The sequence below is a fragment of the Astyanax mexicanus genome, chromosome 4, assembly GCF_023375975.1.
Source record: "Astyanax mexicanus isolate ESR-SI-001 chromosome 4, AstMex3_surface, whole genome shotgun sequence".
Lineage (NCBI taxonomy): Eukaryota > Metazoa > Chordata > Actinopteri > Characiformes > Acestrorhamphidae > Astyanax > Astyanax mexicanus.
The window spans coordinates 6,852,107-6,878,210 of record NC_064411.1 but is presented as its reverse complement, the minus strand read 5'-3'; the positions used below and the strand labels follow the sequence as shown (position 1 = coordinate 6,878,210).

The 26,104-nt window shown below is 39.4% G+C and overlaps 3 protein-coding genes and 1 long non-coding RNA gene across 19 annotated transcripts in view; 3 read left to right on the top strand and 1 right to left on the bottom strand.

Moving 5' to 3' along the window:
* LOC111188977 (NACHT, LRR and PYD domains-containing protein 12) overlaps positions 1-26,104 on the top strand; it is a 900,554-nt gene that overhangs the window by 139,539 nt on the left and 734,911 nt on the right. The gene's annotated exons all lie outside the window — the stretch shown is intronic.
* Positions 1-26,104, bottom strand: part of LOC111196387 (NACHT, LRR and PYD domains-containing protein 12-like) — a 798,826-nt gene that overhangs the window by 206,138 nt on the left and 566,584 nt on the right. The gene's annotated exons all lie outside the window — the stretch shown is intronic.
* On the top strand, positions 3,085-9,289 carry LOC125801234 (zinc finger protein OZF-like). 2 transcript variants are annotated; one of them, XM_049477638.1, is made up of 2 exons: positions 3,085-3,137; positions 6,773-9,289. In XM_049477638.1, the coding sequence occupies exon 2, from the start codon at positions 6,906-6,908 to the stop codon at positions 8,106-8,108; it is 1,203 nt and encodes a 400-aa protein (XP_049333595.1). In that variant the 5' UTR covers positions 3,085-3,137; positions 6,773-6,905; the 3' UTR covers positions 8,109-9,289. The 2 variants fall into 2 exon arrangements, with proteins under 2 accessions (XP_049333595.1, XP_049333596.1); XM_049477639.1 differs by lacking the exon at positions 3,085-3,137 and adding an exon at positions 4,402-4,427.
* On the top strand, positions 20,547-24,547 carry LOC125801582 (uncharacterized). 11 transcript variants are annotated; one of them, XR_007438771.1, is made up of 6 exons: positions 20,547-21,018; positions 21,090-21,161; positions 21,593-21,880; positions 21,952-22,023; positions 22,382-22,811; positions 23,386-24,547. It is a non-coding gene; the product is annotated as an uncharacterized LOC125801582 (long non-coding RNA). The 11 variants fall into 11 exon arrangements; XR_007438767.1 differs by lacking the exon at positions 23,386-24,547 and adding an exon at positions 23,170-23,197; XR_007438764.1 differs by lacking the exon at positions 23,386-24,547 and having other exon boundaries at positions 20,547-20,802; positions 21,090-21,376; positions 22,382-22,917.

Sequence of the window (26,104 nt, the reverse complement as noted above, 5' to 3'; positions counted from 1 at the left end):
ATTTTGGCCATTCTGACAGCATGGATGCCCTCTACTACGCCCAAAAGGCACGCTAGCGACGTCTCAGACCACCAAGCCTTCTCTAAGGCTACTCGGAAAACAAAGCGTCTTAGCCGGAAAACGACGACACGTACTACCTCGTACCGACCCGTAGATGAAGCGTGTCAAGTTTTGGGTCACCAAAGTGTCTAGGTCAAAAGATAGATTTTTCAGGCATTTTTAAGCCCTGCTAGGACCCATTCAGGAGCCATTGGCCTGGCTGACCGAATTTCAGGCCAATCAGAGACACTGACCAAAATTCAGTCCAATCCGAGACACGGGCCAAAACTAGGGGGTTAGGGGTTCGCATATGACATTGGCGTCATCGATGATGTCATCAGAAACATTTTGGTCATAAGAAATTTCATTAAGGTTTGGGTTAGGTAAAACATTGAAATAGTGTCCTGAGGGGTCAACTGGACAATACTGACCAGTTGACCCCAGTAGGGCCCACTACTAGGCAGGAGGAATGAATTACAACACAGGAAGTAGTTTAAGGAAAGGTGCTAGAGTGACCGTTCCAATTTTAGAAAATTCTATGGAGCCTTTTGATCAATTCTATGAAGTTTGGGACCTGTAGCTAAAAATAGAATTTTTAAAAAATTCGTTGAATTTTTTTCTATGGGGTTTTGAATGGGAAACGTAGAAACGTCATAGAGCAATAATTCTTGCACCATCGTACTCAACTCAAGGAGTAGAATTTTTTGACATAAAAAAACACGATGTGTCATGAGGCCCTAATTATCTCTGCGGTGATGAAACAGTTATAGTTGTTCTGTTTTGAGGAAAAATTTTATTCTATAAAGTATCAAACATTTATAAATTATTATTTTGCTAAGAATAATAACTTTTAAATGTTACTATGGAATTACTATGGAAAGGTCTGTTTCGTTGTTAGAATGCTAATTGTGACATTGATTCCGGCCTTTTTAAATCTAAATTTCATTTCACAATATTAAATCTAAATTTAATTTCACAATATTATGATTACATTTTCTTTGCATTTACCTTCTTGATGTCCTGCAGGTTCTTGAAAAGGAGATCGTACTGCAGCAGATCTTGTTTGTTGCTCACCTTGTCTAAAGTCCTACTATTTATGTATTCTGAAAGATTTACATAAATTGAGGTCATTCACAGCTCCTCCCTGCAAAATCACTCTCTGACATCACAATGGACCATTCTGATTTCTGTATAGAAGGGTACTTCCCACTGGTAAAACAATTTCAAAGTTTATATGCAAATATAAACTAATTAAACTAATTAATTGTAAAATAAAGAAGGATTTGTTTAACAGTTTATTTGTTAATAGGATGGTAAAAACAAGTTGGGGCATCACTTGAAGTTTACCATCAACAGTGAGGACCAAGTCCAACTGTTACGACTTTATTACATACAGAGTTAAAAAGCCTGTATCAATTTGGTGCTAGTTTTTAACAGTATTAACTTGCATGGCAAATTTTGTCAGTACAAAATAGTTTGAATATCCATGGTGACCATCACAAAGTGAAGCATTAATTATTTAATACAAGGAGTAAATGCTTCTCTTTGGGGTGGTCAAAATGGTACTATTGATAAATTAAGTGAAAGTTCACCTTATTCAGTTCATTTTCAGTAATCAAATTGTATTATTCAATTTTAAATTAAATATGGACTACATTATTTCCAATAGAACTAAGCACATTAAGGATCACTTGTTAATATGGGGTTTCTTGGTGTAAAACACTCTTACATACTGAAATAATCCTGAAGACTTCTTAGTTCTAATGGATATTTGCATTGAAAAAAAAAAAGTGAAAAAAAAAAACATTGTTACTTTAACAATAGTGCTGACCTTTAAGTAAAATTTGCTATTTGCTAAAAAGTGCTATTTGTAGGGGAGTTTTACGTAACTCAGGCAACCAGATGTGTTTGTCTTATATTTCTACACAGAACCTGATATAATCTGGCAACAGTAGTCTCCAATATCAGTAACTTCTTCCTTTAATATGTACAAAAAAATGTGTAAAAGTTGGCTAATGTTTTGTAGCAGAATGAAAATGCTTGCTGAATGTATTTTGGAAAAGTTAAAAAAACTCTAAGACAAATCCATTTTATTTTACAAATGATTAGTTTAAAACTGATTTTTGCATATGAATTTCAAATGCTTTTGTGTGAAGTACCCTTCTATACAGAAATCAGAATGGTCCATTGTGATGTCAGAGAGTGACTTTACAGGGAGGAGGTGTGAATGACCTCAATTTATGGAAATCTTTCAGAATACATAAATAGAAAGACTTTAGACAAGGTGAGCAACAAACAAGATCTGCTGCAGTACGATCTCCTTTTCAAGAATCTGCAGGACATCAAGAAGGTAAATGTAAAGAAAATGTAACCATAATATTTTAAATGAAATTTAGATTAACAAAGGTTTCTACTAAAATCAATGTCACAATCGGTGCTCTAACAACGGCACTGATCTTTCCATAGTAATAAGTAAATGCTGTTTGTTGGAGTTGTACAGGAGCAATCAGAGAATCTCTATAAAGGAAAAAACTCACTTCAGAATCTGCTCTGAATCTCAAGCCACTTGACAGAGTCTGGAATGTATAAAAATGTATAAACAATTATTTTTAGCAAAAAAATAAAAATTGCACTAATTTCCTAAGAACAAGTATAACTGTTTCATGAATGCAAAGATAATTATTAAAGCTTATAACCTGCAATTTTAATCATTTTAAACATGTTCTGTGTGTAACTCCAGCATCAGTAGCAGTAATGCTAGTAAAACTACTGAATAAAAAACATTAGTTTTAGAAAATGGAAATAAATGGTTTTGTTTTCTTTCCTATTTAAGTGAAATACTTTGTTCTACTTTGTAAAATTAAAGGAAAACCCCAGAGAAGCAGTTACACAGTGTTTTAAATGAGAGTTTTAGCTGTTTAGCTCCATTCAGCTCCATGCATTGAGGACTCCCTCGCGGGCTCCCTCTAGCGGTGATGGGGTATAATGTGATATAGCGGGGGAGGGGGCGGGGCTCTACATAACCCGGATGAGTCTGAGCTTCCGGGGTCCGTAGCTGGAGCGCCGGAGGAAGAGCAGAATCAGCTGAACTACAGAAGGTAAGGAGAAGTTTCTCTCTCTCTCTCTCTCTCTCTCTCTCTCTCTCTCTCTCTCTCTCTCTCTCTCTCTCTCTCTCTCTCTCTCTCTCTCTCTCTCTCTCTCTCTCTCTCTCTCTCTCTCTGTCTCTCTCTCTCTCTCTCTCTCTCTCTTTCTGTCTCTCTCTCTCTCTCTCTCTCTCTCTTTCTGTCTCTCTCTCTCTCTCTCTCTCTCTCTCTCTCTCTCTATTTACACCACCAGCACTGGATCTTCTCCTAGCTCTGCTTAGCAGTCTGTCTGAGATAAATCTGAACTAAATCTGAGATAAATGTGGGTTAAATCTGATCTGGATCAGTCATTAATTCAGGGTCTCTAAACGCACAGTGGTCCAGTCTCAGCATGGATCTGCTTCTGGGTTCAGACTGATAGCGGATCAGAACCAGAACAGATCCTCCAGTTCTTGAGTTCTTCAGTCTGAATGTGTATCAGATCCGCTGAGCTCTTTACTCCTTATTCTGCGTGGTGATCAGGGGGCGTGTTAGAATGTCTGGTGCAGCAGCAGCTCCGGGACCTTTCCTTCAAAATAAAAGTCCGCCTGTTAAATATTACATTTAAAAAGAAATAATTAGTTTTAGAAAGTATTGTAGTGAGGTAAGGGTCAGGCACTTTGCCACTAGTGTTTTTATAATAATTATTAGCTTACTGATTTAACAGAAAACTCACTATTTTACTGTAAAAATAAACATAATTAAAAAATCATTTCAAAATGTTCACAGTATCTTTAGCTACACTAAAGATAGTTTTATTAAACAGCCCCTTAACTGATACATTTAATAATAATAATAACAACACGACACATAACATTACATTGTGAATGAAGATACATCAAAATCATATATTTTATCAGAATGTAAAAACTGAGAACAAACAGAATATAATAATCTGTTATTTGGCTATAATATTTACTACTGAAGCAAGTGTAGCACAGCAATAAAGTTCTACTGTAACTATATTAATATAATCTAATTAGCCATATGTTTAATGCATTTTAATGGATAATAATGTCTGAACTTGTCTTCTAAGAATTAATTGAAGCATAACTTAATAATTTTACAGCGTTTATTACTGTTGTAAGTGTAACAGAGTAATAAAATACCTTTGTTTTAGATGAACTTTATAAAATAAGGCACTTTAATGCTGTTAAATGAAGTTTTGGCGGCCCCTGCTGTTTAGTGGTGAACTGCAGTTACGCTAAGTTTGGTCTTTCTGAGCCACCGTACCTCAGCAGCGGTCTGTATGTTTCTGTGCTGCGGGTAGGTGCTGAGCTCCGTGTTTTATGAATAAATAGTGGTTAAAACATGTTTAAAGTTAAAAATTCTGCTATTAATTCGAGTATAAGGCAGATTAAAAAGTGTTTTTGTAGAGAATTCACTCATTTATGTAATAGTTAAGAGTTTATGAGCTTATTTCTCTCTTCTCTGTTAGAAATTAAGTGAGACTAACACGAGGCTCAGTTTTCCCTCCACTGTCTGTACCAGCAGAATACAGTGTTGCCAACTCCTCAGTAAGGAAGGTAGCTATTGGCTGTCCTAAAAGTCGCTAGAAGTCGCTAAATGACGCCATCGCCTAATTTGCATAATACATGTTTTTGAAGCTGTAAAGGATTAGGGTTGTGGGAGAGAAAAAAGTGTGTAAAAAAACACCATAAATGTGTTAGTAATATTACATATGAAAAACTTCTGTTGCTTTTTAAATAGGTCACTTTTTTACAATAACTTCATCTTTACGTGAATTGCATAAATTAGTTTTTTTGCCATGTTCTTAAATGTTATTATAAGAGCAGCAGTTAGTCGGAACTGTTATTCTACATTTTTTTTAGTTTATTTATTTATTTGCGTTTTCTTAAGTTTTCTTTATTTTTAAACCTATCATAGAAAAAATGTTCAATGGTTCAATACATAGTTTTATTTATTTCTTTATTTTTAGTTTTGTATTTAGCTTTGTTTTATTTTATTTTATTTTTTTACGCTTTCTTTATTTTTAAACCTATCATAGAAAAATTGTTCAATGGTTCAATAGATATTTAGCTTTTTATAAAGAAGCAGACACTGTGGAGGAGGTGAGTGACAGGCTGTGTGGTGAATGAGGTGACTGACTGAGACTGTGTGAGTTAAATTAAGGGATTTCTGTTCGTGTCACACTGAAGACACATTAATATTCATACTTCTGCTCTGTAAATACAGAGCGGGGTCAGTCAGCGGCGGCTGTGGGCACGCGCTGTTTATTTACAGTGTGTTGGTGGAGCGGTGTGTGTGTGCTCTGACAGTCAGACTGCACTGTGAGTGGTGTGGGCGGGGCTAACGGCAGCGCCCGCTGCAGCGCGAGGACAGTAACTGAAGAGCGCGTGTTCATCTCAGAGAAATCTTACATCTTACAAAAAAAGTCGCTAGAGGGTCTGAAAAGTCGCTTTATATAGCGACAAAGTCGCTAAGTTGGCAACTGAATATCAGCTAATCCTATTATTATTATTATTATTATTATTATTATTTGAGAGATTTTTGTTTATTCATTTAGCAGTATATCAGATAGTCCTATTATTTTTTTTACTAATTATAATTATTTTGATTTATTTATTCAGCTCTGTCTTAACTGCAGCTGCCACTCAGGTAAAAAGAAAATAAGTACATGTTGTTTTCCAGTTATCACATTGTGTTTAAGTGTTCCTTTATTTTTTTTTTTTTGCATATATATAATCACTATTTATAATGGTATTATTTGCCATCCAGATGCACTTGAACTCCATATAAGAAATTTAGGTGAAATCAAAAAAAGGTAAATATAGTTTTGAACCGTTTGTAGTTAATTTTTAGTAGGTAAAAAATATTTTGTTTTAGGTAATATCGCCCATCTCTATGTGAAATGCTGAAAAACACTTCATGGGTTTAAATAGTCATATCGCTTTTCAAATCTACAGTCTTTTATTTACTAAATGTGTAGCTACATTTCCAAGTCAACCAATAAGAAGTTATGATATTTAAGGTGGAATTGAAATTTCAGGGAAAATGTTAATTCATTAGCTAGGCTGAGCTAACGTAAAAAGACTAAAAAACATGATACATATTGTTCAGATAGCTAGTTTACAGGCTTAAGTAACATTTAGTTAGAGTTAATGAAATTGTGGGTAACGTTAGCTTCTGTAAAACTGCAGCAGGTCTCGGAGCTTCTGCTGCTCTCTGGCTCCGGAGATGAAGTTGGGAAATTACAGATAAAGATATTTATAAGATAAAATGAGACACCTTTATTGTAAACAAAAAGGGAAGTCAATATAGTAGAGTATTAATAGTATGGATTAGCACAGTTCAGTGTAAAGTGAGATACTAAAGTAGTAGTCAAACATGGTATTCAGTAGTGGACAGCAGCAGAGTTTTGCTACATATATTTTGCGGCTGCAGCCTGCTGACAGTCTACTGCAGAACGAGCTAAACTTCATATTATAATGTCTATGAATTTAGAATGGGACAAAAGTACAGAAGCTTTTAAGGTTATATAAAGATGTCCCAGTATTTCCCATATAGTGTAACTGATTTAGGTAGTTCTCTTCAGTTAATTAACCAGCTTTTATTTATATACTAAATTATTTCTTTTTTTTTCTTTTCAGAAATTAAAATATTATAGGATTTCTCCTGAAATCTATGAAAGAGGTGAAACACAAGCGATCCTGAGGAATCTCCTGAACACGCAGAAATTGTTTGATACATTTAACAGACAGAGGAACAGAGGAAAGACTCGACATGGAGAAACATCACCACTCTGTCAAGAGTTTTACTAAACAGAGTAATCTCAAAAAAAAACAGTGCATTCACACAGGAGAGAAACTGTATCAGTGCTCAGCCTGTGGAAAGAGTTTTAATCAACAGAGTCATCTCAAAAAACACCAGCGCATTCACACAGGAGAGAAACCGTATTACTGCTCAGACTGTGGAAAGAGTTTTACTCAACAGAGTCATCTCAAAAAACACCAGCGCATTCACACAGGAGAGAAACCATATTGCTGCTTAGACTGTGGAAAGACTTTTACTGAAAAGAGTGCTCTCAAAAAACACCAGCACATTCACACAGGAGAGAAACCGTATCACTGCTCAGACTGTGGGAAGAGTTTTACTCAACAGAGTCATCTCAAAAAACACCAGCGCATTCACACAGGAGAGAAACCGTATTGCTGCTCAGACTGTGGGAAGAGATTTACTCAACAGAGTAATCTCCGAAAACACCAGCGCATTCACACAGGAGAGAAACCGTATTGCTGCTCAGACTGTGGGAAGAGATTTACTCAACAGAGTAATCTCCGAAAACATCAGCGCATTCACACAGGAGAGAAACCGTATCACTGCTTAGACTGTGGGAAGAGATTTACTGCAGAGAGTCATCTCAAAATTCACCAGCGCATTCACACTGGAGAGAAACCGTATTGCTGCTCGGACTGTGGAAAGAGTTTTACTGAACAGAGTACTCTCAAAAAACACCAGCGCATTCACACAGGAGAGAAACCGTATTACTGCTCAGACTGTGGGAAGAGTTTTACTGAACAGAGTAGTCTCAAAAATCACCAGCGCATTCACACAGGAGAGAAACCGTATTACTGCTCAGACTGTGGGAAGAGTTTTACTGAACAGAGTACTCTCAAAAAACACCAGCGCATTCACACAGGAGAGAAACCTTATTACTGCTCAGACTGTGGGAAGAGTTTTACTGAACAGGGGGCTCTCAAAAAACACCAGCGCATTCACACAGGAGAGAAACCGTATTACTGCTCAGACTGTGGGAAGAGTTTTACTGACCAGGGTAATCTCAAAAAACACCAGCGCATTCACACAGAAGAGAAAACTCCATCCATGCAATTAAAAGTGCAAATCGTAAATCTTTCAGACAGAACACCTTATCCTACACAAATGTTTCACTTGGGACACGTTCCACCAGAAACAAACATGAACTGAATTTAACAATGGATTTTACAGATTCAGCAAAATGAATCTTATCCAGCGATCATGTTTATTTAATTCCATGTTATGTTTTCTTATATGCTCGATATTCCAGGACATTCTTTGTGAGACAGAGCTGAGTTTTTAGGGTAGTTACGGTAGGAGTTCAGTTCTGAAGAATGGAAAAAACGTAGTCTTTAAAATTTAGATGTCATAGTGATTAGGATTCTTAGCTGGCAACTAAATGTTTAGGACCAAACCTTCCTAGCTTATGATTTTAATGCTTTTAATCCCCTTTCTAGTATATGCAGATTTGATTATTTCTATTAATTAAAGTATCTCTGTTTTCACTCTGTGGAAGCCGTACTCAGTTCCCCGGGCTTAGCATAGCTTAGCTTAATGCTCCAGAGGAACTCCAGAGAGTGCTCCCAAAAGTGAGACCCAGAGCCACAGAGAGAGACGACACTGTGTCGGGTACTGCCGTGTGGACCGGAGGAGCATCCAGACTCTGCAGAGAGGCCAACAAAATCCTTTCCAGAGGTTAAATAAAATGTTCCAGCTGTAGCTTCTATACTAAAATCAACCCCCTCCAGGCTTGTGTAGCGCAGTGAGGTTGTGGGCTCATTCATTCCCTCTGATGGTGTTCTCATTTGTCTATGGTTCAGTCCGATTAAAAATCTGTTCCCATAGAGGGATATTTGGTCGTTGTATTACTCAAGTTTTATGCTCTCTTATCTTTTCCTTATTGAATATTATATGTTTTTAATCTCCAAAATTTACTAAGAATATCCAAATCATGTAGTTTCTTAATTGTTTTTATCCACTACAAACTATTATCTTTGTATTGCTTCACCTCTATATTTACTCATCTGTGTGTTTTAATAAATGGCTTTTATATTGCAGATCTGCAATCTCATTGTGTTTTCTCAACATATGTTTGACATGAAACCTATAGGCCTGAGATTGTCTCATGTTATTATTTGTTAAATACTCAAAGGCGCCCAACAGAGAAATCCAGTGTAAAATGGATTTGTGTTGAAGTGTAACATAAGTCAATTTAAGTTTGAAATTCGGAAAATATGTTTTTTTTGTTATTGGTTCAGGCTTAAAAGGGTTAAATATACAATTACTTCCAAAGGTAGAGTAACATGTGTTTAATTTGTTTTCATGTTTATAAAGGTTTTTTTTTATGTGAATGCTTGTGGGTTGTGTTGTTTTTTAAAGAGCATAGTCATTCACCAACTATACTTAATTATTGACCATTATTATTAATAGCTAGCCTAGTTAAATGTCCAAACAAAGTGTTTCCTGTTTTGCTGATCATTATTATCGGTAGCTTGTCTAGCTAAATATCCAAACACAGCATTTGCTATTTTACTGACCAAATGTATAAACAAAGCATGTCCTGTATTACTGTCTACTATTATTGATAGCTAGCCAGCTAAATGTCCAAACAACAGTATTTGCTGTTTTACTGACCATTATTGTTGATAGCTAGCTTAGCTAAATATCCAAATACAGCATTTGCTGTTTAATTGACCATTATTATTGGAAGCTAGCCAAGCTAAATGTACAAACAAAGCAGTTGCTTTTTTACTGACCAATGTTAGTGTTTCAGTACTAGTAACAGTGTTTCACGTCCGGTAAATTTGTTTTATTTCTTGCAATTTTTTTTTCTAAATGTAATTTGTGTTCTCTTTCAAACTTTCATTCGGTATCTCAGTATGGTATACGCCCCTTTCGCATATTCCTCATGTAGCCCCGGGTAAAAAATGTAAAACTCCCTAGTTCTAAAATAGATACGCTAATAAGTACAGTAATAAATAAAATCATATAAATTCATAGTAGTGGTTTAAAAAAGTTGTGTTTGTGTAAATAGTTTAAAAAGAAAACAAAAGCCGTACAGAATATATATTTCATTTATTTTCTTGTGTTTTTGCAAGAAGGTTACCTAAAAGTGATTAAGGGAGCACCTGAGGGAGAAGTGTACAGGTGAGGGTGGAGTAGAGGATTGGAAGGGGCCCGCCCACGGGACGAGAGAGAACAGCGGAGATGCGGGAGTAGCAGCGCGGGAGAGGCGAGGAGGAAAAAGTTCCTCACAGGCTGAACTAAATTCACTAATAATCAGTATTAATTAAACTAACCGGTAATTTTAAGGACACTGAAGTCCATACTGAGAGTGTGCTGGTGGATAAAGCTGGGATAATCTCACTATAAGTAAAGTTCTGTTAGCACTGTTAGCTTAGCCAGCTCGGCTAGCTGTGTTTAGCCTCGTGTATTAGCTGCTCTGCGCTAGCCGTGAACTCTCCGCTGCAGCGCCGCTCCGACAGACTGTTCCCCGGACTGACTCGCGCTCTCTCCGCCTCCACTGAACACCAGGACCGCTAACACTGCTAACCAGAGAGCGCTCTGAGTCCCCGCGTGGATCAGAGTTCCTCTGAGGGAAAACGCTCCGTGCTGCAGGACCCCGCGCTCTGCTCCCGCTCATATTCACTGAATCTGAGGTAAATCTGAAACTCTTATTTCTGCTCGTTAGAGTAAAGCGGACATTAAAGGTCACCTTCCGCGAAAATCCGATTTTTCTTGTTTTTTGTGGAATACAGTAGGTCTCTCCGAGTTGAATGTGTACACCTGCACATTAAACTGTTTTGCAGCCCCCATTGTCTGCAGGAGCTAAGCAAAGAAATCCCCCCTCCCCCCCCCTCCGAAAAACGGGTGAATTTTGAATTATCTTTCTGCCTACGTAGGCAGAAACTCACAGACCAGCCCACCTTGGCTCGAGTAACTCCCAGAGGCGGAGCTGAAGCGACGCAACATCACCGCTCATCAGTTAGGAGGTGGGAGGCAGTGAGCGGCAGAGCGGTGGAGGGGCGTCGCAGTGCTCCTAGCCAATCAGAGGAGAGATATTTGCATGCTGTTTGCTTGTATGAATATTCATGAGCAAAGCTGGAATCCGGTCATTTTGGACACACCCCTAAAACAGTCCATTAAAAAAGAGCTATACAGAGACACCTGAGCACTTTTTTTTTTACAAAAACGGCTCACATGTCATTCATTCATACTAGAGACCACAACTAGACATTTTAAAATGAAAGAAAAAACGACGGAAGGTGACCTTTAAGCTCCGAACCAGGCCTGCACCGTTTAGTTCTGTTCATTTCATCTATAATTCTGTTCTTTATGAGTGTATTCTTTAGAGTGGGTTAACATATTTAATTTAAGATGTTATTTTATTTTACAAACCAACTTTAAAAGGTACATTTCTGATTAAGGGTTTAAATATATAACTGACAGTGTAGTTCTAAAAGTTAGAAAAAAGGGGTATATTAACCTAAAAGCAATCCTACAGCTAAAGTCTAAGTTACTAATTCTAAAATAAGATCTAATCCTAAAACATAAGCCTGAGGAATAGTAATCATTAAAATAATTGTTTATTTAAATGATTAATAGTAATTTAAATAATTGGGTTATTGTTTAAAATATAACTCTTATTTGTGTCTTAAATTTACATATGGGTATTTACACACAATATTTGTACTATTGCATCTAAAAAAGGTACTAAACTGCTCTGTCTTGAAAAGATATAACTCTATTGTTGATTGAAGCCTGCTATTTATTTATTTTTGTTAAAAGTATTAAAAAGGCCTTATTTTGCCCTACCGTTTTGATACACTCAGTATCAAACTCAGTAACTACTGCCTATTTTTATATACCTGTGTGATGGTCCTTTTATTGTGTTTTATATTTTCTATTATTTTATTTCTGCAAACATAGAGAAGGGAAAGAATAGATAGAACTCAGGCCCTTATTTCTTCCAATTAACTGGGGATAGGGGTTACATAAGCAATACCTAAAAATAATCAAAGAAAAGAAAGAAGCTAAAAAGAAAAAAAAAAGCTAAATAGCTAATAGCTAAAAGAAAAATAGCTAAAACAAACCAGCATTAAAAACTAAAAGGTTAACTAAAAAAATAAAGAAACTGAAAACATACCAAAGATCATAAAGATCACCTTGAAGGTGGTTAGAGACTAGAAGTTTAAAATGATTTAGTGACACCAGCAGGCTGAGCTTTAGAGTTTCCTGTAGTGAATTCCAGCTCGCTGGTGCACTGTAACGAAAAGCAGATTTTCCCAGTTCAGTTAAAACTCTCGATGATCCAGTTACTGGAGTGAGTCTGGTAGGTTGTGTTATTTTTTTGTGAGATGTACGGTGGCATATGGTGAGGAAGTGCTTTTAAAAACAAAAATAAACCAGTATGTTTACCGGTGCACAGCAAGAGAAGACCATCCAACTTTTTTATAGAGTGAACAGTGATGTGTACCAGTAATCTTAGCGCCGCATGATATACAAAATCTAGTGGTTTGAGTGTAGTTGCTGACGCATGTCTGTAAATCACATCACCATAATCTAGCTTAGATAAAAACGTTGCTTTCACAATTTTATTCTTGTGTACATTGGAAAGCATGATTTATTTCTATATAGGAAGCCGAGTTTTTGCCTTAGCTTACCTGAAAGCTTGTTAATATGGTGTAATAGAATTCTGCCCATAACAAATTATACTTTAACTCTTTCACCCTCTCCTATTCCCCCAATTGTGGCTCCATCATGTCTGCTACAAAACTTGAGATGTCAATCTTCCACTATCTATGACCATTCATCTCTGCAGGGACCCAGATTGTTATCTGACCATTTGTCTCTGCAGGGACCCTCTGACCATTTGTCTCTGCAGGGACCCTCTGACCATTTTTCTCTGCAGGGACCCCCATCGTTTGAAACCCCCATTAAAGTGACCACCCTGCAGTGTTCAAAGCAGGATTCCATGTATATAATGTCCCCTCAAAATATCCCTAGTCAGATTGCTTCTGATCGACTGACTAAGCTGTGCCCGTGTAGATTTTCTGTCTGCACGTGAATAAACTCAAGTCAACTCTGAAGCCGTCTCCTGACTCCTGAATCGGACACACGGTTCCTGAAGGGCGAATTTCTAACAACTTGGTGCCGTGACCCGGATGGCCTACTGAAACCTACTTGGTGAGTAAACGCCATTTCGAACTGAAGAGAAATTATGGCTGGATAAAATAGGAGTCAGTAAATGTTATCCTCTCTGAACTGAGAGATGCTTGTTTGTTACTGCTAGAAGATCAGAATTAGTAACTGTTATCCTCTCTGAACTGAGAGATGCTTGTTTGTTACTGCTAGAAGATCAGAATTAGTAACTGTTATCCTCTCTGAACTGAGAGATATTTTGTTTGTTACTGCTAGAAGATCAGAATTAGTAACTGTTATCCTCTCTGAACTGAGAGATGTTTTGTTTTGTTACAACTGTAAATTTAGGATTTGTTACTGGGATCCTCTCTAACAAAGAGAAACGTTTTACTTAGTTAGAGTTGAAACTTACTGCTGTAGTCCTCTGTGAAGAACAGTTTGTTGGTATCTGCCGGTAGTGTCTTTGTTTTGCTGTTGTTTCAGAAAGCTTGGTTTTGTTCTCTTGTTTTCTCACCATGTCTGCTAAAGGCCAAAACATTCAGAATCTTGCTAAACCTCTTAACTATAAAAGCAGCACCTTAGTTAAGGGAGGGACTGAAATGCCACAATGGTCTGATTCTGATTTTGAAAGCGTAATCAGTGACATTGGGAAGAAACATATTTGTGAGCAAAAGTTAACTCAGTACTTTTCATCCAAAGGTTTCTCTGCTGATAGAGAATGGACTCTTGCTGAGTGTAAAACAGCTTTAGGTTACAGCCTCAAGCACAACTCAGTTAAGGAATGTCTTTTTGTTATTAAGCATTACTGGGAATGCAAGTTGAAATCTATGGATGAAAAGTTAAAAGAAGCAGAAGGAAAGGTCTTAGAGCTAACTAGCGAGTGCAGAAGGCATAAAACTGCTACCAAACATGCCCAGAGCACATGCAAGCAACTGCAGCAAACATTGACAGAAGTTGAACAGCAACATGCCAAACTTAAGTCAAAGTCAGGGCCTCAGTGTTCTCTGACTGTTGCCCCTACTCCAGGTCAGCCGTGTTACAAAGAGGATGGAAATCCTCAAGTAGCAGTCAGGCTGTATCCTGAACTGTCTGAGAGTGACCTCTCTGATGGGTCAGAATCTGTGTCATCAGATAAAGATTCTGACCATGCTACTGGTAAAACACACTTTCCAATCTGTGTTAAAATGAGACCTGTAACTGTTGTATCCTCTGAGGTACTTAATAGGAGAAATGCAGGTGGTGAAACCAGACTAGAAATTGGGCACATTCCTTTAGATGCAGCAACTTTGGACACAATATCCAAAGAGTTTAAACCTCCAAGGGAAATGGGGCTTGACTTCATTGATCTTATGCATAAGAAAAGGAATTTGTACTCACTACATGCAAATGACGCCATAGCCATTGCTAGCCAAGTTCTTAACATCACAGATGGTAGAGAACTTGCTAAAAAGGTGTCAAATGCTTTGGGTGGCAAAGGCCAGAACCTTGCCAAAGGGTGGGAAGCTTTTGATGACTGGATTAAATGCAAATGCCGTAAAACCACTGATTGGGGGCAGATTACCAACTGCAGACATAGAAAGGGAGAGTCTGCCACAGACTTCTGTGAGAGGTTTGAAAAAGTTTTTCTGCGTCATATCAGCCATTACAATGCTGATAACATTAACAATACAACTGATGGTCCCCATTTTAGACAGCTGGTTGAGTCACTACAAACAGATCTTAGACAAGCTCTGGTGACTGCTGTTCCAAACTGGAGGAATACTAAGTGGGTTGATCTTAAGAATGAACTGGACCGTTTGGATGTGGATCTTGAACCAAACCATGTTCCTGCATCCATACACATCCTCACAGAGAATGGATCAAACTTGGGTTCCATTCAACAATTCTCTAATCAGAAAAAAGAGTGCCACTACTGCCATAGAATTGGTCACTTTTCTCGAGTTTGTCGTAAAAAGCAGGCAGATAGATGCAAAATGGGTGCTAGTTCTAGAGACAGCACAATGGGAAATTCTTTTGGTGGGTTCTCACAGGGAAGCCCATCTGGGATTTCACAAGAACAGATACCTCTGATAATCAAGACTTTACAGGGTGTCACAGGACAGTTATCTTTGATATTCAGTGCTCTACAGGGAGTCACAGGGATTTCAACAGTTTCTCCTGCTTTGGCTTAAGTTAATTTGTCCTGCTACTTAAACTCATATTTGTGCTTTTTGTTTTTAAGAACTGGATTTTGATGGTTTCAAATCTCAGAGCAGAATCTTAAGATTCTTATGAACATAAGTTGAATTTACCATCCAGGTTGAGCTTACCATAAGCTAAGTAGCATGTTAATAATATATTTAAGTGCACTTTTTAACTATTTTGTTTTGTTTTCTTACTAGCAAGGGACTTGAGACCAGTCCTGATTAAGTTATGTTGTGTTGCACAATTTTAGAGATAATGCACCAAACGAAGTTTTTGCAGACTTTAGGTGATGTAGTTATTGCATTTAGATAAAATGAACCACTATACGATTAATTTAAAATTGTTATACACTGAATTAACCACTATACGATCAATTATACAATTTAAGTTTTATATTCTTTTCAGCTACAACCTGTAGTTTGAGTTCCTGATCTGTGGAACTCTGAGTATGGCTGAATTGATATGTTGAAAGTGATCCATATGGTTTCTGGATCAAAGGGGAAGCTAACACTAGCTTTAAAAGCACAATTTGGTCACAGTAGGGTAATACAAATAGTTTTCTCACCTGTGGTGAGAAGAAAACTCGGACAACTAACGAGATTAGAGCAAATGTCTTGTTATTTCTGGTCAATGGGTCGTGGTGAGGAAACATGAAACAATCTATTTAGATGAGAATGTCTCATTGAGTTTTGTTAGTTTCTGCTTGTACCCCAGAACTGAGATCTAGGGTCAGTAAAAGAAGAGGTGGGTAATTGTTCAGAGTCCCGAGGAAGAACCATGATTTCTATTTTCATGGGGGTTACCCTTTGGGATGAAGATTTCAACACACTGTACATTATCATAGCAGCCTCTTCTGAGGGACAGACAGTGGGGATAAGCAGATAAACTACAAAAAAAAAAAAAAAACATAATCAACATCAATGAACAATTTACTGCTCAGTGTTTCCTCTGTTACAGATCTGTTGGAGCCAGACAGTGCTCCAGCCAATCCAGCATGGCGAGAACAATTTGTGACGTGTCGGATGCAAGCCTGAACAGTTGAAAAGACAATTGAGGTTCAAAGTGGACTTCCCAGATGGCCTGCCTTTCACTGACATTGAAGCAATCGCCATGGACATCCACACACACACACACACACACACACAATGTGGCTGCTCACAAGCTGAAGTTGTGATGTAAGAAGAGACATCACCACATGGAAGCAAGCCTCTTGGAAAACCATGGACAACTACTGAAACTTTCTTCATTATTCTTCAGGAACATTTTAAGACCAAGTAACAGCCATAAACAGCTCCAATACTTGGTTACATCAACTTTTCTGAAATTTATGGTACAATTACAGTTGTATAGTTACAGCCCTTTAATTGTTTATACATATGACAATTTATTGTACATATGTTTTAAATTTTTAGTAATAATGTAGTTGTGTGATTCTCCATTTGGGAGAATCAAAGGGGGAATTAATAGAATTCTGCCCATAACAAATTATACTTTAACTCTTTCACCCTCTCCTATTCCCCCAATTGTGGCTCCATCATGTCTGCTACAAAACTTGAGATGTCAATCTTCCACTATCTATGACCATTCATCTCTGCAGGGACCCAGATTGTTATCTGACCATTTGTCTCTGCAGGGACCCTCTGACCATTTGTCTCTGCAGGGACCCTCTGACCATTTTTCTCTGCAGGGACCCCCATCGTTTGAAACCCCCATTAAAGTGACCACCCTGCAGTGTTCAAAGCAGGATTCCATGTATATAATGTCCCCTCAAAATATCCCTAGTCAGATTGCTTCTGATCGACTGACTAAGCTGTGCCCGTGTAGATTTTCTGTCTGCACGTGAATAAACTCAAGTCAACTCTGAAGCCGTCTCCTGACTCCTGAATCGGACACATGGTTCCTGAAGGGCGAATTTCTAACAGGTGCTTAAAAGTAAATTTGCCATCTAGCCATATGCCAAGGTGCTTATGTTCATTAACTCTTTCCACATTAGAACCCTTTAAAGTTGTAGTTTTAAGAGTATAGTTGTAAAGGTGCACGGTGTTGTCCATCTTGGCTGTGGGTGGAGATACAACCTATCTGATACAAATGTTCAAAACATGCCTACCTAAATTAAAATAAAAACATGCGCTGTAACAAATGGAAATCAAAAATTAGTTCACAGAGCAATAGGGTATAGTTTACATGTGTCTTGTTAATCATTTTATGTACAATATATGTCAAAAGTGATCCGACTGAACCATGTTTCTTTGATATATCTTTGGAACAAGTTCATCATTAATAATGTTCTATTCCAAGAATGCAGTAAATATCTTCATTTTTATTTCTCTTTTTTGTTTGTTAATAAATGATCAATCAGGCTTACACACATGGATCAGGCACATGCATTTCACAGCTCCCATTGTGAAGTATTTTATCTATGTTTAACATTATGTTAAAGATGATTGGTTGAAACTCCCTCTGCATCTGTGGTGTCTGGGTTTGGGTCCACCTATTTAGTAAACCTGAAATTCTCACAGTATGATTGTGTGCAAAATGAGAAACAGTTTGCAAATATGAATTAAGTATTTGCCCTCACTCACTACTGAAGTAATATCCTTGTAATATTCAATCATGAAAGATAGAAAAGAGAGAACAAAGAAAAAAATCAGCCAGCATGAAATAATCTGGGAAATTAATGAGGGTGATTTCTGACCCTTGTGGCCCTATGATAAATCCTGCGCAAATTGCAGCCTTGCACCAACACCGTTAAAATAGTGTCAGAGTTTGGGCGTGGTGGTCTGGAAGGGAGGTGTGTTCAGGTAAAATCTGGCATGTTGCTATCTTAACAGCAGAAAATACAGGTGAGCCACTGACCGATTTAAACCCTGACAACTGATATTTTATTTTTGTGTTTTGATATTTTTGAATTCGTTAGATTAAATTTCCTTTAGCATTTTGAGCTTTAGTTAGTTACTTTCCTATTTCATATCTATTTTTCTGTTTTTATTAAATGCTGCAGAGCTTTAAACGTGCAGATGATTTTTTTAATGTATATTATTTTATTTTTGTACCTGTGTGTAGACTATTTCTTTTTTGTTATTTTAGAATTCGTTAGATTATATTTCTTTTAGCATTTTGAGCTAAGTTTAGTTAGTTATTTTCCTTTTTCATACCTATATTTTTCTCTTTTTATTAAATGCTGCGGAGCTTTAAACGCGCGGATGATTTATTTTTTTATGTATATTTTTTTAGCTTTGTACCTGTGTGTACACTATTTATTTTTCGTTATTTCAGAATTCGTTAGATTATATTTCTTTTACCATTTTGAGCTAAGTTTAGTTAGTTATTTTCCTATTTTATATCTATTAATCTGTTTTTATTAAATGCTGCGGAGCTTTAAACGCGCGGATGAGCTCGCGTTCAGGCTCGGGTTCACGCTCGGGTTCAGTCTCGGGTTCAGTCTCTCATTCACGCTCGGGTTCGGGCAGACAATCTAAACTCTAGTATGCAAAACTATATTATTATTTTTATTAAATTTTCCATTCTTTTAAATAGCAGGATACTTTGATTTTTATTTCTCAGCCCGGACGAGACCCGGCCCGAGGAAAATAATGGAAAATCTCGGGTCAGTCCAGGCTCCAGGAAATAGTCATCTGTTTTTTAATACTATTTTTATTTTATATAAAGCTACGGCCTGATAATCACCATATAACAACGTATTACTGTTTTGCTATAATGAACCCCGCCTACGCGATGCGGGGAGGGGAACTGTGATGATGTTGCTTGGGGTACAGTTCAGAACAGCTTGAGACGGTTCTCAAGCTAGGTCCCCCCCGCAGCTAGGAGTAATTAAGATGAGTGATGAAGATGAGAGTGAAGATGAGAGTGAAGATTAGGGTGGTGATGGGGTGGAGGCGGGTGCGATGTCGAAAGTCACATAGGTGAGCACCTGGAAGGTATATATATAGGACCAGGGGGAGGAGCACGGGAAATTGAGGCGTGGTTCATATCCCAAAATTTTGTTAATACTTAACAACACTTTGCTATAATGAACCCCGCCTACGCGATGCGGGGAGGGGAACTGTGATGATGTTGCTTGGGGTACAGTTCAGAACAGCTTGAGACGGTTCTCAAGCTAGGTCCCCCCAAAAAGAGGAAAGTGGAAGGACCAGCGGCCGAATCTGAACTGAAAGGAGGTAAGCCGTGGTGAGAGACTGAAGTCTTCAGCAGAATTTCATAAGATCTTTAACAGCGTTTCAGGGGTGGTATGAGTGAAAATGACTTAATAGTAGATGGTATACAGAGTTAGCAACATCCTCGTGATAAAATTTGCAGACTAGTATAAGCTTGACTGAATGGGGAGTTCGACAGGTTTCGTGACAAGGTGAGTTTTGTTCTCGACAAAGGAATGTGACGACCGTGTAAATTTAAATCGACAACTAGGTTATGACACCTGCTCCCATCTGAGTTCAAAGTTTCTGGTCATTCAGCTGCGTACAGGGGTTGAACTCATGAAGTCTTTGGTGGTCTGACTGTTCCTTTCGGCCTGACGTGTTCATATGTTCCATAAATCAAGGAAGAGAAGCCTGAAGAGAGTCCTGCGTAGTCCCCCCCAAAAATAAAAAAAAATTGAGCAACAGGCAGGACCAAAGTTAGTCTCGGCAGTAGGGGTGGCGCCCAGACGAAGAACACGGACACCAGATGGGATGCAAACGGCAGGCGGAGAGAAGCGTTGACTGAAGAATGCATCACGGTCCGTCCACATATAGGACATTTTGGGGGCCCCCTCCTGGAGGCGCAAAATGGTTTAGTCCGCCCGATAGCTACCGGCTTCAGGTGTACCATCAGATTTAAAGACCTGGGGGCTAGAGGCATCCTGTTGCCCAAAGCAAGAAATCAGGTTATCGAAAGAAAGGAAGGAAAAGAAAGAAGGCAGAAAGAGGGCAAGCAGCTGATGGTGGCTTTCTTTCCCGAAGGTAAACCGTGTTGCTTGTTAAGCAAAAGTCCAATTAAAGTAAATGTAGTTCACTCCAGACATTTGCTGCTGATATTTTATGCTCGCATTAGCTTAGCTAGTTGCCAAACAGGTAAAGACATTGAGCCTCCTAACGTAAGATATCAACATTAACCAGTTTATAAACAAACAGTGGATAACTGTTAATTGTTAAATAACTGATCTCGATTTTAATCAAAAGGGCCCAGAATTTGCTGCTACGCCCCTGGGTCCGCCTCGCCTGCAGTGATCGAGGTAACAGAGAAAAGAATCGAGGGAACAGAAAGGAGCCATAGCGGCCCTTAACAGAAAATATACATTAGTAAAGACGAGCGTAGGGGTCCGCCTCGTCGGCAGTGATGGAGGTAACAGGGAAAAGAATAGAGGTAAGAGAAAGAATAGAGGGCAGAAAAGAGCCGTCGCGTTCCTTTAAAAATAAATGTACATTAGTAAAGCCGAGCGTAGGGGTCCGCCTCGCTGGCAGTGATAGAGGTAACAGAGAAAAGAAATAAATGTACATAGTAAAGCCGAGCGTAGGGGTCCGCCTCGCTGGCATAGATAGAGGTAACAGAGAAAAGAAATAAATGTACATAGTAAAGCCGAGCGTAGGGGTCCGCCTCGTTGGCATTGAAAGAGGTAACAGAGAAAAGAAATAAATGTACATAGTAAAGCCGAGCGTAGGGGTCCGCCTCGCTGGCATTGATAGAGGTAACGGAGAAAAGAAATAAATGTACACAGTAAAGCCGAGCGTAGGGGTCCGCCTCGCTGGCATTGAAAGAGGTAACAGAGAAAAGAAATAAATGTACACAGTAAAGCCGATCGTAGGGGTCCGCCTCGCTGGCATGATAGAGGTAACAGAGAAAAGAAATAAATGTACACAGTAAAGCCGAGCGTAGGGGTCCGCCTCGCTGGCATAGATAGAGGTAACAGAGAAAAGAAATAAATGTACATAGTAAAGCCGAGCGTAGGGGTCCGCCTCGCTGGCATTGAAAGAGGTAACAGAGAAAGAAATAAATGTACATAGTAAAGCCGAGCGTAGGGGTCCGCCTCGCTGGCATTGATAGAGGTAACAGAGAAAAGAAATAAATGTACATAGTAAAGCCGAGCGTAGGGGTCCGCCTCGCTGGCATTGAAAGAGGTAACAGAGAAAAGAAATAAATGTACATAGTAAAGCCGAGCGTAGGGGTCCGCCTCGCTGGCATTGAAAGAGGTAACAGAGAAAAGAAATAAATGTACATAGTAAAGCCGAGCGTAGGGGTCCGCCTCACTGGCATTGATAGAGGTAACAGAGAAAAGAAATAAATGTACATAGTAAAGCCGAGCGTAGGGGTCCGCCTCACTGGCATTGATAGAGGTAACAGAGAAAAGAAATAAATGTACACAGTAAAGCCGAGCGTAGGGGTCCGCCTCGCTGGCATAGATAGAGGTAACAGAGAAAAGAAATAAATGTACATAGTAAAGCCGAGCGTAGGGGTCCGCCTCACTGGCATTGAAAGAGGTAACAGAGAAAATAAATAAATGTACATAGTAAAGCCGAGCGTAGGGGTCCGCCTCGCTGGCATTGATAGAGGTAACGGAGAAAAGAAATAAATGTACACAGTAAAGCCGAGCGTAGGGGTCCGCCTCGCTGGCATTGAAAGAGGTAACAGAGAAAAGAAATAAATGTACACAGTAAAGCCGATCGTAGGGGTCCGCCTCGCTGGCATGATAGAGGTAACAGAGAAAAGAAATAAATGTACACAGTAAAGCCGAGCGTAGGGGTCCGCCTCGCTGGCATAGATAGAGGTAACAGAGAAAAGAAATAAATGTACATAGTAAAGCCGAGCGTAGGGGTCCGCCTCGCTGGCATTGAAAGAGGTAACAGAGAAAGAAATAAATGTACATAGTAAAGCCGAGCGTAGGGGTCCGCCTCGCTGGCATTGATAGAGGTAACAGAGAAAAGAAATAAATGTACATAGTAAAGCCGAGCGTAGGGGTCCGCCTCGCTGGCATTGAAAGAGGTAACAGAGAAAAGAAATAAATGTACATAGTAAAGCCGAGCGTAGGGGTCCGCCTCGCTGGCATTGAAAGAGGTAACAGAGAAAAGAAATAAATGTACATAGTAAAGCCGAGCGTAGGGGTCCGCCTCGCTGGCATGATAGAGGTAACAGAGAAAAGAAATAAATGTACACAGTAAAGCCGAGCGTAGGGGTCCGCCTCGCTGGCATAGATAGAGGTAACAGAGAAAAGAAATAAATGTACATAGTAAAGCCGAGCGTAGGGGTCCGCCTCGCTGGCATTGAAAGAGGTAACAGAGAAAGAAATAAATGTACATAGTAAAGCCGAGCGTAGGGGTCCGCCTCGCTGGCATTGAAAGAGGTAACAGAGAAAGAAATAAATGTACATAGTAAAGCCGAGCGTAGGGGTCCGCCTCGCTGGCATTGATAGAGGTAACAGAGAAAAGAAATAAATGTACATAGTAAAGCCGAGCGTAGGGGTCCGCCTCGCTGGCATTGAAAGAGGTAACAGAGAAAAGAAATAAATGTACATAGTAAAGCCGAGCGTAGGGGTCCGCCTCGCTGGCATTGATAGAGGTAACGGAGAAAAGAAATAAATGTACACAGTAAAGCCGAGCGTAGGGGTCCGCCTCGCTGGCATTGATAGAAGTAACAGAGAAAAGAAATAAATGTACATAGTAAAGCCGAGCGTAGGGGTCCGCCTCGCTGGCATGATAGAGGTAACAGAGAAAAGAAATAAATGTACACAGTAAAGCCGATCGTAGGGGTCCGCCTCGCTGGCATAGATAGAGGTAACAGAGAAAAGAAATAAATGTACATAGTAAAGCCGAGCGTAGGGGTCCGCCTCGCTGGCATTGAAAGAGGTAACAGAGAAAGAAATAAATGTACATAGTAAAGCCGAGCGTAGGGGTCCGCCTCGCTGGCATTGATAGAGGTAACAGAGAAAAGAAATAAATGTACATAGTAAAGCCGAGCGTAGGGGTCCGCCTCGCTGGCATTGAAAGAGGTAACAGAGAAAAGAAATAAATGTACATAGTAAAGCCGAGCGTAGGGGTCCGCCTCGCTGGCATTGAAAGAGGTAACAGAGAAAAGAAATAAATGTACATAGTAAAGCCGAGCGTAGGGGTCTGTCTCGCTGGCATTGATAGAGGTAACAGAGAAAAGAATCGATGTAAAGGAAAGAATAGAGGGCAGAAAAGAGAGCCATCGCCTTCCTTCATGGTAAAAGTACGTAGTAAAGCCGGGCGTAGGGTTCCGCCTCGCCGGCTGGAATCGAGGAAACAATTAATCAAATTGAGGGAACAATAAATTAAAATCTGTGAAACAATGAAATAAGATTAAGGGAACAATGAAATAAATTGAGGGAACAACAAAAATAAAGGAAACAATGAATACAAATGAGGAATCGAATTAAAGGAAACAATAAAGTAAATAGAGGGAAACAACAAATTAAATCTAAATGTGGATTAGAATGACGGAACGAAGAGTAAATCGAGGGAACAATAAATTAGAGGGAACAATAAAATAAATCAAACATTGAAATAGATCGGGAATAGTGGAATAAATCGAGGAAACAGATTAAATAGAGGGAACGATAAAATAAATCGAACAGAGAAAAAGATCGAGGGAACTGAGAAATAGACCGAGGTAACAATGAGCAGAGGGAAACAAATAAATAGAGGGAACAATAAATTCAAACGAACAAGAAATAAATCGAGGGAACTGAGAAATAGACCTAGGTAACTATTAAATAGAGGGAACGATAAATTAAATCGAACGAAGGAACTGAGAAATAGACCGAGCCAACACTGAGAAGAAACGATTAAATTGAACAGAGAAATAGATCGAGGGAACTGAGAAAAAGACCGAGCTAACAATGAGCAGAGGGAAACAATTAAATAGGGGAACTATGAATTAAATCAAACGGAGACATAGATCGAGGAAACAGTGAAAGATTGAGAACGTGAAATAAATTAAGGGAAAATTAATAAAGGGAACAATTAAATAAATAGAGGGAACAAAAAATTAAATAGAGGAAACAATAAATTAAATGGAGGGAACAATAAATAAAGTTGAACAGTGAAACAGATCCAGGGAAGGATGAATAAATCAAGTAAATAATACATTAAATAGAGGGAGCAATAAAATAAATCAAGGGAAGAATACATTTAATAGAGGAAATTATAAATTAAACCGAGGGAACCATGTATTAATTTGATATTAGATCGGTCTCACCGGCAGGGAGGGAGGGTGGCCGCGCTGTCTAAGAGCCAAGCAATCGCGCTGGGAGACGCCTGCGCTGAACCAGGGATCCGACGGACCGAACCGAATAGCTGGCTGCGCCGAGTAGTTTAAGCTGGCGGTGAGCCAAATATTCGTAGAGTCGAAACAGGTAGCTGGCTGGCTGCGTCGAGTGGTTCAGCTTGTGCTGAGTCAAAGATCCGAAGAGCCGAACCAGGTAGCTGGCTGGCAGCGTCGAGTAGTTTAGCTTGCGCGCTGAATCAAAGATCCGAAGAGTCGGACCCGGTAGCTGGCTGGCAGCGTCGAGTAGATTAGCTTGCGCTGAATCGAAGATCCGAAGAGTCGGACCGGGTAGCTGGCTGGCAGCGTCGAGTAGATTAGCTTGCGCTGAATCGAAGATCCGAAGAGTCGGACCGGGTAGCTGGCTGGCAGTGTCGAGTAGTTTAGCTTGCGCGCTGAATCAAAGATCCGAAGAGTCGGACCGGGTAGCTGGCTGGCTGCGTCGAGTAGATTAGCTTGCACTGAATCAAAGATCCGAAGAGTCGGACCGGGCAGCTGACGCGCTTAATCGAGTTGCTTTAGCTGGTGCCGGTGCTGAAGCGTGGAATCAGCGAGTAGAGTCCGGCAGGTAACGTGCTGGGCCGGGGAGACCACGGAGCGCAGCCTGGAGTGCGATGAGAGCGGCAGAGGATAAGCGGATAGAGAACAGCTCGAAATCCGAGGCAACCAGATCAAGGCCCAGGGCGGCAGGATCGGTCCGTGCGAGGTCGGAAGTCACGTGCGAGGTCGAAAGTCACGTAGGTGAGCACCTGGAAGGTATATATATAGGACCAGGGGGAGGAGCACGGGAAATTGAGGTGTGGTTCATATCCCAAAATTTTGTTAATACTTAACAACACTAACGAAAACTGAAAGTGAAAGTTCCTCTTAACTGAAACTAATAAAAACGGTAATTAAAAGAAAAAAATAAATCGAACTGAAATTACAGATTGAATACCCAAATTTTTGTGTTTGTTAATTTATTTATAAGCGCTCTATCCACTACAGCAGCTTAACAGCGGGTGGTGTTGTTCCGTTTCTGCTCGCGAAGGGGAGCCGGGGTTCAGATGTCGGCAGTGTTGGGAGTAACGGCGTTAAAACTAACGGCGTTACTAACGCCGTTACTTTTTTCAGTAACGAATAATCTAACTAATTACTCTGACTGTAACTATAATGCTGTTACCATTTCCTACACCCCGTTACTGCACGTTACTTTAGCTGCTCTATGAACTTTTTTTTTTGTTGTAACTTTGCTTTGCCCTGGTTAATCCCTCTTCTTTCCGGTGAACTTGAGCTTCTGGCCGCTGTGCCTGTGGTTTGGCGTGGTGAAGTGAGGCACAATTGTGACGATTTGCGTGCTCTAATCAATTCAGTGATTGCTGTGGACAGCCCAAGTTCCGAATTAAGGACGTTAAGCTCTTTTTAGCTGCTCCGGTTTTTGTGGTGCTGCTGCTTTCTCTTTTAGAGCTTAGATTCTCTGCCCGAATCCGACCTGACCCAAAGACCGTCCCAAAATCGGGCTCCTATTTTTATTTTATATAAAGCTCTGGTGTGATAATCACAATGTTGCTAAGTAACCAATTATTATT

Bases quoted from the DNA above. Each gene is read 5' to 3' on its own strand.
- LOC125801234 (XM_049477638.1), top strand. From the start codon at position 6,906: ATGGAGAAACATCACCACTCTGTCAAGAGTTTTACTAAACAGAGTAAT.